The sequence below is a fragment of the Megachile rotundata genome, chromosome 14 (assembly GCF_050947335.1).
Source record: "Megachile rotundata isolate GNS110a chromosome 14, iyMegRotu1, whole genome shotgun sequence".
Classification (NCBI taxonomy): Eukaryota; Metazoa; Arthropoda; class Insecta; order Hymenoptera; family Megachilidae; genus Megachile; species Megachile rotundata.
The window spans coordinates 3,640,106-3,653,605 of NC_134996.1; the positions used below are offsets into that span (position 1 = coordinate 3,640,106).

General features: G+C 34.1%; 2 protein-coding genes across 8 annotated transcripts in view; one reads left to right on the forward strand and one right to left on the reverse strand.

Annotated features, from left to right (window-relative positions):
• The window catches only part of qin (tudor domain-containing protein qin), a 441,068-nt gene that overhangs the window by 239,108 nt on the left and 188,460 nt on the right, over window positions 1–13,500 (reverse strand). The window lies entirely within an intron of this gene.
• The window catches only part of LOC143265784 (uncharacterized), a 265,363-nt gene that overhangs the window by 190,995 nt on the left and 60,868 nt on the right, over window positions 1–13,500 (forward strand). For all 6 annotated transcript variants that reach the window (XM_076539761.1, XM_076539762.1, XM_076539756.1 and 3 more), the window contains exon 2: window positions 12,939–13,163. In XM_076539761.1, coding sequence (XP_076395876.1) covers window positions 12,939–13,163 — 225 coding nt within the window. The remainder of the gene's footprint in view (window positions 1–12,938; window positions 13,164–13,500) is intronic.

Below are 13,500 nucleotides of genomic sequence, written 5' to 3' on the forward strand. Positions count from 1 at the left end.
TCACTTTGATAGGTTGTGTCACTCCCCAAAAATGATTTTCTGCAGATATAAAAACATATGTGCTCCTTAGCCTTTCGAGTACTGCAATACATGTGAGAGGGAATAAAATCGGAAAGTGACACCTACTTAAAGTTCTTTGTGAATCGTACTAATTATTTAAAATTTCAAAATGAAACATTAAACATGTAATTTAATCCTCCCTCTAATTTACCTATTATTGTTGAATAATTTTTATAAGTTCAACACATTTGTTTTTACGATTATTAATTCTGGAAAGGAAACACTATTTCACAACATAATATTGATAATTTAATATACATTAATAAATGGGACATTTTAAATGGTAAAATGAATTTTCGGAGTGCAAAGTGTTCAGCATTTCAAAGAAGCAAGGATCAAGTCAACGAAATGTTAGAAAGCAGCTGGTTCTGGTTGCACTGCACACTCAGGAAGGTTAATACATATTAGGTGTTTGCAATGCGTATATTTATTTCCAAACAAATCTTAAGATTAGAGTATCACACGAGAAAGAATCTGAGTGTTTGAACTTCATACAAAATAAAACGTTTGAAGAACCTAAGGAATATTTGTCAAGGCCACGCTGGGAACCCACTAAAATTTCTTTAAGAAACTATGAAATATCCATTTCATGTCAAAAAGTGATCACTCAGCATAAAAGATGCGCTGAAGAGTAACATGATGGTAGCTGCAGATAGACGGGCGACCACAAAGGGTTAATCAAAGAATGGTGCAGCAAAATTCTTTTTGTATTCTACTTGAACGACGAGTTAACTTGTAAAGACAAAAGGTATAAGGATGTGCATATATCAAAGCAGTAAAACCAGCTTTAAACAGAGAAATCGTTCTAGAATACCTGATTGCGAGCAACGTGTCGAGTCCGTCGCTAGTGAACCGAGACAAAGACGGAGGGATGCGCTGTTAAATAGCTCTTTCTGTAAGAGATCGACCAAGCGAGGAACACAAAGGAATCAGGATCGTTCTTGCACCGTTAAAGGGCTCTACTACCTCCGGACTAACCTGGCGAAAAGATTTTCTCGTCACTACCCTTCTCATCCCTCTCTGCTGGTGTTTCTTTGGTTAATCTCCCACTTTTCAAAGTCTTGCGCGAAACGATTGAAGTTACTTCGCGTGCGATAATTGCGGCTCAAGGGAAGTAACGATTTTCGTTAATGGCTGACGAATGCGAGAAATTAATCGTGATTTTCTGAATAGCTTCGTTGATAATAACAAAAAGAAACATATTACATTATCTAGGTATTACGAGTATACATATTTACAATAAACAATAGGGATCTAAGGATTGAATGAACTATGGATATGGGAGTATAGATATAAAGTAGTATAGATACTACTTTACAATAACCCATTTGAATGTTGCCGCGGGATCGGTAATAGAGATTACATGAAAAAACAATAGACAGAACCGAGTAGGTAAGAACAGAAGAAAAGCACGTGCACGAGAATCGAAAAGTTATTAATTAAATAATATAAGAAAAAGTTATAGGGAGAATAAGCTACAAATGCCGTTTCTCTATTTATAGGTAAAGAAACGGTAATTAATGTAAATAGTGTAAAGTATAATTATTATTCAATAAGTATCCCTATTTATAGTGAAACCCAGTTGATTTTATTCGCCCACTACATGTAGCCGAAAAGGAAAAAAACATTATATAGAAATATGAAAATCTATGGATTGAAAATCTAGGAGTATAGAGAAATAAAAATCTATGGATTAGGATCTAAGTGTACAATCGGAATATAATGATATGGGATTCTAGAAATCGAAGATCTATGTTTTCGGAGATCTGAGAATCTAGAGAACCTGGGGGCATGCAGATCCAGAAATACGGGAATACACAAAGAAGAGGAATACAAATTATGTATATGCAGAAAGTTTCATTGAAATTGGTTAACGTACTTAAGAGCTATACATAATTAAAATTTGAAAAAATTACATCTTTTCTCGATTTTATTCCTTTCATTATTTTTAAAATATGTTATTAATCGAAAAAATTGCAGTTAGTGCCTTAAACTTACTTTACGTTATTATTATATTAAAAGCTACGTAATAATAATGTCCTGAATTGTGATACAGACATTAAAAGAAAAAAACAGTAAGGAAATACATGAAATCATAAAAAAGTACAAATTAAAATTATGAATTGCAATTAACTTCTTTGTAGGGAAGGTATATATTTCAACGGTAAATAAAAACTATAGAAACAAAATCATGTAGGCAGAAATACTGTATTTCATGTTTCATTCGTAGCGGGTTGTCTTCTTCTACAAAATTTAGTTCTTTTTCAAACTTTCTGCCGGATTATCGTTGGTCGTCTGTTCTTCTTCATTTCACCAAATGTCATTATTTCCCTCGATTTTCCACATTCGTGTCTCCCTCTATCTTTCATTTTTGTCCCCGTTCAGACAAAACGAACTTGCTTGCTTGTATGCCGAAAGAATTTCTTCACGAACGCTCTTCTCTCAAGCTTTTCGAGTCTCCGTTTCCGAGGAAATGTCTTTCAGCGGAGTCAGCTTCGAATTTTACTCGACGAAGCATCACGATGCTCGTACACGCGCGCGTACGATTTCCTGTCCTCGATCTTTCGTTATACGATAAGAGTTTTAACCCGAGCACAACGGAACTCGACAACCAGTGCGTTGTTTGGAGAAATCGAACTAACCGGACGTGAACGATCAAGTTTCTTACGACGCGAATATTTTGTACAAAGTTCACAATAATTTCTCCTTTATAGAAAAGGAACCGTGGGATTTTTTCTTTTAATGGAATGCAAAGAAAATTATTAATCGAGTGGCTCAAGAAGGAAGGAGGTTCTCCTAGATATAAGGCCGTAATCGAGAAACGAACCTTCTTCAGAGAAGGCTTCCCTTTTAAGGAAGGTTGTTGCTTTCAAACAGTTTTATCCCATACAGAGCATGGCTCTACCATATACAGGGAACAAATTTGCATTTATTTCTTATGTAGTATAGGTAGTTCTCCTGGTTGCCATAAATTACAATTTGAAGGAAATCGAAATAATGGTCGGAGCAATACGAGACTAAAGAAATATAATAATTTCTGATAATCTATCTATATGGTGGATAATTGCCCACTGAAAAGCTCACCGCACTGGTGATAAGATGTAGATTATAGAAAGTAAATCGAATTTTGAAAATTCAAGTGTTTAAATAATCAAATTCAGAAATTTGATAAGTTGTAAATTTATAAATTCATGAATATAGAAATTTGATAATAGATATCTGTTTATATATCCACTTGAATTAAAAAGTTGTGCATTTTTTTAGGAAAATCAACTTTTGGAACCGACGGGAAACGAAAAATTTTTTCGCAGCATTATTCTTCACGTTAAAATGTAACCGGCACCTCAACTCATTACGAACTGACCTTTTTTGCTGTGGCTTTTTTCTTTCATTCAAGAGTTAAAAATTCCTTCAATTATTTTGAACATTCCAACGGATCGAGGGATAATCATCACTAGGTCCAAAAATTATAGGAAAGGTATTTAACATTAAAACTACCAGCGTTAAATGCACACTTGTTTTTATATTTAAAATAAAGCGGAAAAATAAATAAGTCAATAGCGAAATTAATTATTATTAAATTAACTTAAATTAACAATTAACTTTATCTCAATAAAATGTGATTGACATTTTGATAAAAGCACGGCAGAAAAATTTGGTAAGTAGCAAAAGTAAATTAAGAAAAAATTAAGGAGTAGGTACGTACATAAATATAAAAATCGATATAATATTGTTATCTGTAGGTGTAATTACATAGTTGACTTATGTGTTTAAAAACAGTATAAAAACTATTTACGAACACTTATTCGATAACACACTACTACGAATAGTTTTTAAATAGTCGCATATTTGATAACAAAAGTACGTAGGTCTACGAAGGTTTTATGGTATTAAATAAAAGTTAAGAAACTGTTTATTCCGTTTTATATCTTGCTTCAGGTAAAAATGTACCTTCAGTATTTTTTTCTCCTCATAACGCAGCTTTGTTGCACTTGTATTTTCGATTTATTTTTTCAAGAGGAATCATCCCTTATCTACTTATACGAGGATTACAGATACATTGTATATTTACCTGAGAAATCCTCGTTCTCAAAAATGAATAGTCTAACAAACGAGAGAACGAACGTTCTACACGCTTTGACCTTTTTTTATTTCTCCTGGCAAGAGAGAAACCGCTTTTCGGGGTAGATTCATATATCCAGCAGGCGTTCTCTCTATCAGACCGGGGCAATATCGTCGCGCTTCGCCAGCCAAATTTCATAAAATACGCGCGAGTAAGTAGGGACGCGAAATCAAATAATACTTGCTGTATTAAATGCCACGAACAAACAGGTGTAATTATTCGGCAGCCAAGCGAATAGCAAATAATTATCAATGATTCGCTGCGTTTCCACGACGAAAGAGTATCGCACTAGCTAGCCCGGCCGGAACTAAATTAACGCGGTTGCGTGTAATAACAAACGAATACCGCGGATCGATCGCGCGTTGCCCCGGGACTATGCTGTGAATTTCGGAAAAAAAAAAAAAAAAAAAAAAAACAATAAAAAGAGCAATCCGTTTTCGCGGATTCTGGGGGTTGCTCGAGGGCACTACCCGATATCGACCTTTAGATTCAGTCTGTTCAAATTAACAACCGACAATTTATCGGATCGAATGATTTGCGACGGATCAATGGTCAGTTCGAATCGTAAATATTTTAGCTTTGAAGATAGGATCCATTTACTCAGTATATTGACTTTACCTGTGAATATAGAAATACAGCAATCTAAGAATTTAAGCATCCACAGATATAGGAATCCACGGGTCAAAGGGTCCGGGGATATACGAAGGAGAGTATACATGTATAGGAATCAGATGATATCTGGTATATGGAGATATGTACAAGGTTCTGGGAATGTAGGTGTCTCGGAATAGAAGGATCTAGAAGTGTTAGTATTGAGACATATAGAAATTTGGGGCTATAGGGATCTGAGATTATTGAAATCTGGGGATGCGGCAATTTCGGATTATTACGATCTGGGAATATGAGGACTCGTAAATGTTAAAATTTAAAGGTGTTGTAATTTGGGAATGTAGAAATCTGGTATAAGAAATCTGAAATACAGATTTGGTAAAAAATTTGAAAATTCAAGATTTGTATGACTTATACATATGGAGATATCCACATATGTAGAAATTTTCATAATCCTTTAGAATCCAATCGTGCAGATTTGTCAATGAATATAATCTTGCTTGCAATTCCTAACTGTAGTGTTGTGATTTTCTCAGCTATATTGTTGATCTACTAAGCTAATATTCTCTATCAGTGGTTCATATAAATATGTAACATGGCCATAATTCTGGTATAAATTTCATTTTTGTATACGTATGTGTAAGGATGGCTTAAATAAAATTTCAGAATCGATGTAAACGTGTTTATTCGGGCAACCGTTAACGACTGACGACCGGCTCCCGGTCGTCAGCTCTCTCGTCCGTTAAAACAAGCGACGATCGGCAATAATTCCTACAACGTACATATATGTATCTCGAATAGCGCACGCTTACATATGTATGTACTATCTATAAAACTCAAGACATAACAAGTTAAAGATTCCCGAAACAAATTTTCTATAAAGAATTTCTTAAAAAAATTGTTTTCCTGTAGTAACTATTAACACCATCGGTATTCATAAAAATTAACTTCATCTGTATTCATAAAATTACGTAAATCTCATTTCAAAGTAATTATTTAACATATTATCGTTCGAAGCAAAGAGGAAATGTGGAGAAAAATATTTCATTCAAATTATCTGAACACACAATAAATTTAATTAAGTACACACCAAAACTTTGTCTTCTTTCATTCAAAAAGAGAAATAACAATATATTTACACTCAGACGAAGCACAAAAAGAAACGAGATTAAATAGACCTCATTAAATGAAGTGTACTGGAATGAATACGGCAGACGTTAATGGCTGAATATAAATGATATTTTTTCTCATCTTGTGATTGCTTAAGAAATTTTTCCATTAAATGCACGTAACCCTCGTCAGGATATTTATCAAGAATTGTAAAGTTGAATATTTTAAATAAAAATATCATTTCTCTAGTGTATCAAATTCGATCCAATGTAAAAGAAAATAATAATTTATGTTTAAAAACCAAGACTATTTGACAAACATGTATTAGGTCAAACCATAAAATTTTGCACATGTTCCAGAAATTTTTAAACAATACAAATATATTTTCAACAGTAATATATTATTCTTTGTTACCAACAATTTATTACCATCGTTTAAATAGCGTTTAATTTAATTTATAAAGAAGGATTTCACTTGTAATAAAATTACAAGAACGGTTTTACATCGGTATGCCGGAATTTATGAACTGACATGTTACATTCATAAAAAATATTAAATTTTCTGTAGTTAATAATAGTTTAAAGAATCGCAGTGATTTCAGACTCTACGCTGATCGATTTGCTTGAAAATTTTGCAAAAGAGAGAATATTGAGCAAATACCCATTGCTGGTTACGGTAATTTTCATCACGGTCTAATTATCATGATATCCGAGGGAGAAACGAAGGGGCTCGAAAAATTGGGCAAATTTACGAGTCATCGTTCCAGCCGGCGGCAACCCAATTCTGGCCCGGGTAATTAAACGGTCGTTAATTAACAAAGAAACGCATGCAACCGTTTGCAGCTTACTTTGAGAACACCGCTGGACGGAAATGAAACGCGAGACATGAGATGAAATGTTTTCGCTATCAATTGTCAACCGTTGGACCGCGAGCAACCGTGGAAAAGGTATATAATTGAATGGCGAAAAGGTGGAACAAGCGTTTCATGAAAAGTCAGCTACCCTTGAAAGATCGATGAGTTTAATCTTTTCTTCAAGAAAATCCAAACGACTCTGCAGAACCTTTCAGCCAGAAATACTGTAATGGATCGATTTGAATCCTCAAGATTTAGTGCAGTTCCGACAAAAAATAGATGTATTTCATTTCTTAAAGTTAACTTCCTTTCTAATATATTTATTACACAAAACGAATAGAAAAGCAAGTCAACCTTTACTTGAATGTAATCTTACAAATTTATGTACATTGAGATGTTTGTAATATAATTTTATGATTACAAATTACACATACATTAATTTTTTTATAAAGCCTGTATTATTATTATTATATAACAAAGTTATAAATTACAAAAGTAGCAGCAAACTAATATAAACAAGGCTAAAAAACTGCCACATTTATTTAAAAATTAATTTCTAAATATCTAAATATTAATTGTATAAGCTGAAATTCTATGAAATACTTTACTAATAAAAGTTTAATCTCTCATTTTCACTAAGGTCTACTCTCAAAATATAATCAAAATATATCATTATAAAGATATAATAATATCATAAAAACGTTACATTTTATACGTAATAAGTAGCCTGTTTACTAAAAATAGGAACAATGGTTATAAATATCAAATTATTTCAAAATTATCGAGAATATAATAACTAAAGAAAATAATATAATACAAGCGAATATGATAAAAATAATACTGATAGAAATCACTTTGAGCATTTATCGTTTTTCCATGCAAAATGTGAATTCTGAACTTAAATTATTGTGACCTTTTCAATCGTGATTACTTCAAGGTGTTATACTAAAAAGCGATAAGTGCATTTTGATATCCAATACAGTATTGCACTATAAAAATGTATTTTAATGTATAAATGACGGTTGATGACAGTAAAAGTCGTTAGTAGAAACTCCTTACTCTTCACTCACAACGTCTTTGACCTGACAAAATTTTCTGAATCAGCAACAGTAACGAAGATATTAAAATACCTTATACAATTTCACATCCATATAAATTTATTTTCTAAATAAAAATATGTACAAGTTCAGTATTAATGAGTCCCAATGTATAACGAAATTATTTAATCGTATGAAATATCAGGGAAAAAGTGTTAAATCGCGAAACCAGTAAAACAAAAGCAGATTGATGTACAAAAATCAGAGATGGACTAACAGTTGTTTCGAAACATGTCGAGCACAAGAGGTTAATAGTTTCCAAAATACTTTTGATTCTGTTGGCAGGTAGCTCGGTTTCTATGCTTCCGCGAGTACGGATCGCGCGAAATTCTCGGTATATAGTGTGTTGTTTGCGTACACTGGCAGTACGTGTTACTTCACGAGGAAAGGTGGATACGATCCCACCGTTCATCCCGTTTGATACCGGTGCGTCCGTGACGTGGAAGCTAATTAACGGCTCATCGACCAGCCGAACTTTATGCGTCTAAATGCAACGGATTAATTCGAGTATGGACAATGGGATTCCATATTCCATACTTACGAATCATATCACTAGCCTTTTTACATAATGAGCCGTTTATTCTGAAAGCGCAGTATGTCCATTTTTTTGTTATTATGTGATATTTGGAGGTTTGCATTTCAACAAATTTAAAAATATTGTTAAATATTAATAGACAAATTTTTGGTATTTTATGGTCTTCGATAATAAATGCCTGTTACACAATAGTATTTAAAGTGTTGGCTAAAAAAATATAGATTTTATTATATCCAAATGAAACTACAAAATCATCAAAGTAGTTGCAGTTTAGAGTAAAAATATTAATTGCGACGAAAAACACCAAATTCAGCTATAAAGTTAAACATTTCATCATTCTTAGAATTTCATTACCTGAACAAGTTCATATGTACGTTGCCTGCCAATTTGGAATAAGTGTTTTTGAGAGAAAAACATTTTCAATTTTTAATTATGATTCTTTTTAACCAGTGATTAATCTGCTATCCTGGCCATATTTAATATTCTCCTTTCGAAACTGATTTCTATTAAAAATCCATTTCATAAATTTCTTAATTGATGCTGTTTTCTTAATATACAATACCTTAAAGTATCTATAACTTCTAAACATATCTTACATTAATCAGAAATTCTGTCTATGAAAATTCTCTATGAAAATACTCGTCGCTATCATTACAGCTTCTCGCATTCAATTTTCACGCGAAGCAACTCAATTTTCCAACATCATGGACACGATCAATCGATCAGCCATGTACCTCTACACCGCGATTATGGCTTGCCAATGCACACGGTAACCCTAACGATTTCGGAAATTTTGAATATTTCATGAACAGTGGTAGAGGAACGGGAGAACGTAATCATGGCCTGTCGGACAGAGGAAATGTATACGACAATGGTATACAAAGCTGAAATTAATTAGCTGCAGACTTCCGAACCTGTTCGCCTCGATAAAGTGTTAGCCAGCTTGAATTGCAGCGAGTATGTATACGTATCTGTCGTAAATAACGCAACAGGCATGTACGACCCTGTGGTTCCTGTACTCGCAACGACGCGGTCGCAAAACTTCACCCTTCAGCTCTTTCTCTTTCTCTTTCTCGTGTTGGTAGCCTTGTCCGAACGTTAGAGTCCCATGAAACTTTGCTCCAATGTGCCGTGAATCGAGCACCAACTTCCCCTTTCGACCGAGACTGGGTCAAGTCTAAAGGCCTTGTGGCTTTCCCGCCGGAAATCCGCTCTGCCAGACGTCAAGAACATTTGATTTCTGGCTTGAGATCATGCCTTTTAACTTAAACTTTGTGTGCGGAGTTTATTGATATCTTTAACTATTCTATAAATAAGGTGCATACCGTTCCGTCAGTTTTCAAATTAGTTATGAGGAATTTATAAACTAATTTATAATAATCGCGAAACAGTATTAAAGTAAAGTCTGAGAAGAATAGAAACTTTTACAGCGTTCTATCAAAAACTTGCAAGGTATTAATAAACAATAAATATATTTGCAAAATCTAAGTAGTCAAGAGCGGTTAATCTTATTTTTCACTCGACGAGTATAGACAATAATTTATAAACCAGTGTTTTTAATATAAATTCTACATCTCAACGACCTTACTGTTCGGTCGCGAACCGAAACCTTTGCCGCGGTTAAACGATTTATTGCAGGGCCCAAGCGGTTCGGCGCGTAAGTCATCATCAATAGTTTTTGTTTCGGAATACGGGTCACCGGGGACCCAATTGTCTATCACATCCGGCCCGAACGAATCTTACCGTAGACATGTACGTATCATAAACCAGCTACAGCTGTACTTCTCGCTTAAACAGTTTTTGACAAACAAAAGCATAGAATTTTTCTTGACCGTTACTTTCGGAAACGCGAGGGTGTTCAGGCGATTTCTTTTATAAAAAATAGACAGTCGAACGTTGAAGCTTACACGGTTCGGATCGAGAGTCGAAGACGTCAATCGTGACTTAGAAGTTTCCGCGTAACGCGACGTAGAATAGCCAATGCAGGGTGGTTCCGAAATCATTCACGACGCCATTCGAGTGAGACCCTGCACTCCTCGAATGGGCCACGGTAGGGTGGTTAAACGTACACATCAACATGATCCGAGTGAGTCCTACATTCTCAACTCGATCATCGTGAATAATCTCACGCTACGTGAATTATCACTCAAAACGAACAACGCTGAGCGAGACTCTGTTCTCCTCAAATCGAACGACATTGAGCGAGACCTTGTTCTCCTCAAAACGATTCTCATTCAATACGCAATCAACACAACGTACACATACTCGTACACATTTTCACCGTAGAGTCATTAACGAATACATATTTTTGTAAGGGGTTTTTTATGCCGCAAGGCTTTTTCCCCTAATTCGAATCGCTAGAGCCAATAAACGATCACGATTTTTCAGGCTCAATTGTGTCTAAACAATTTTTATTTACCCTCTTCCTCAATCAAATTTATATATTCCTTGAAACACGAAATTTCTCCATGTTGGACAGATTTCGACGATACACTTACAATTAATAATAATGAAGCTTTGATGTTGGACGATAGAGGTTTTTCATGCCACAAAGTATTGCGAGTTCAGTTTGACAAAAATCAGTCCAAATGTCAAATGTGGGAGTGTACTGACGTGAGAAGTGCAAGAGCCACATTGCCCTTTTTTTTTATGTACTGTGTTTTCTGTTTTCGTGCTATCCACTTAAGCCTAATGCTTAACCTGATCGGTGATTACAGTGCATGAGCGTTTCGAGAAACGCGTGTCTAAAATTACGAGTATTTACTGCATCGATTTCTCCAATAAATTACCCTTGTGTGACCACAAATGTTAATATGTTAATGAATTTCGTATTCCCTTTTATATACGAAACTATAATTTAATTTTCATTGTATTGCTTGCGCAACTAGTTATTTGACTTAAATGGGTTGGATAACTACACCTAATATGATATTTCATTAAAAATAGAAACAGATTGTATTCACATTTGGGTTTCAATTAAAGTGAAAGTTTTTGGTCGAAAAATTATACATTATATATTGTATATTGAACATTTTTAACAACGATAAGTTAAAAAAAAAACATTATTCTTATGTAATTTACTTAAGAATAATGTTTTTTTATTTAATATGTTTGTTTTCGTACTTTCAAGAAAGATTTACGGTTAAATATTTTCTTCTCAGTATTATACTTATTTATTTGTCGAAGTACGTACATATATATCCAATATGGAACAAAGTTGCAAAAAAAGGGATCAAGATTTAGTAAAAATATTTAAACAAAAACTATAAATTTTCAAAATATTATTTAAACAAATAAAGTTTATTACAATTTTTTTACGCACAAAAATTCCCTATTTAAAGACGAATAATTTAAAAAAAAAACTTTCAATTTTCTCCATTAATTTCGGAAATAATTCCCAAAAGTACGATTTCAGTCCTTAACTTTGAGGGCTATTTTCACCCCTTCAATGTGAACGATAGCCGATAAGAAAAAATACGGTCAAATATTTTCTTGAGAACTATCTTTCACATGTTTCATTGAAATCGATGTGTCCCGATTCGATATGTTTCCTTGTAATATTAAACGTTTTTATGTGCTGTAGAAAAAATCACTTAGAATGTTAACTTTGATAACGTATTTCAAAATTACTGAAATTGATGAGGTCGTTCCTATTTCAATCGAATTACCATAATTTGGGATAATTTTGACCAGATTACGTGACTTTGGCCCAGAACTAGAAAATTATTATTGTGGCCTGGTCCGCTCTGCAAACTGTTATATTAATATAGGTCACACGAATTATTGCCACCTACTTCGTTTTAACAATGTTCAGAGAAATAAGATCAAAAATTATTATTTTCTGCTTTTAATACTAGGTTATTAAACTGATTAAAGTTATTGCAGCTTACGGTGAGAAATATCTTCATGCTATATTAAACATTTTTTGTATTATTAAAATTGAAGAGTCCGCGGGAAAAACAGTGTAGCCTATTTTTAATAAAATTTAAGACTTTAGCATCGTTAATTAGAATTTTAAGAAAACTAAACCTTATCGTTCTATCAAACGATCGGACAACAAAAAGAAGAATCCACGAAAACGCCGAAAAATGAAAGTATAACAATTTTTCGCTGAAAAAAAATTAGTAAATAGATTCTTTAAGAACATTTAACACTATGACTACTGCGTTAGCCATATATTTTTATGCAAATCTAGCATCTATATTATTGAAAATCTGTGCATTTTCGTATAATTTGTAAAAATAATACGAAAATATTCGTATTAACTACTTGGAACTGTAAATAACAAATATAATAAAACATTACAAAAATCAGATTTCCATGAATCTGATCTTTTCTTCTCTCTAACTCTACAATTCGAAGAAATAGTAAAGTGGTCATACTTAAATGAGGCACGCAGTACATTAAAGTCTTTTCAAAACATTTAACTTCTAAACAGAGCGTGAAATGATCAGAACAATCGAAAGGACACGCAACACCAGGTTTCGGGAAAGACATAGCTCGCAAAAGGCGGATCGAACTGCGTTTATAACAATATCACTCATGTTTCAGAGGGCGTGCGAGACACAGCTGGTGGTGAAGGGGTGCACGAGGGTGGTAAGGTGTCGAAAAGGTCGAAACCGGTGGACCTGGACGAAGGGGGCCACGACAACGAGGACTACTACTACGAAGACGTGGACGAAAGAAACAATCCGACGAATGAGGCACCGGTAGTGCCTCCCGGATTCCTTAGTCCCTCTGTAAGGGAGTATCTCGATCTCGGTAAATCGATACCTGGTACGTAAACAAGATCATCTAGCGAGAAATTGCCCCTTTCGCGAGACCCGTTGCTCTACGCCTTCTTTTTTTTCTATCTCGTGCACACGTTCAGGAATTTCTTCTTTTTCAGATTTCTCTCTTTTATCCAACCGACGACTGTTTCGCGAGTTTTCTCTCTGTCTTTTTTAGGCTCCTTTTCCAGACGGCACGTTGTTGAAATCGCGAGCGTGAAAACGAATCGACAAATAAAAATCCGAGAATCCCGTACCGGCAATGTTACAAGGCACTTTTTAAAACGAGAGCTTTGTTGGCTGTTGGACTTTGTGAAAAAGAACTACTATTTCGTGTTTTATCG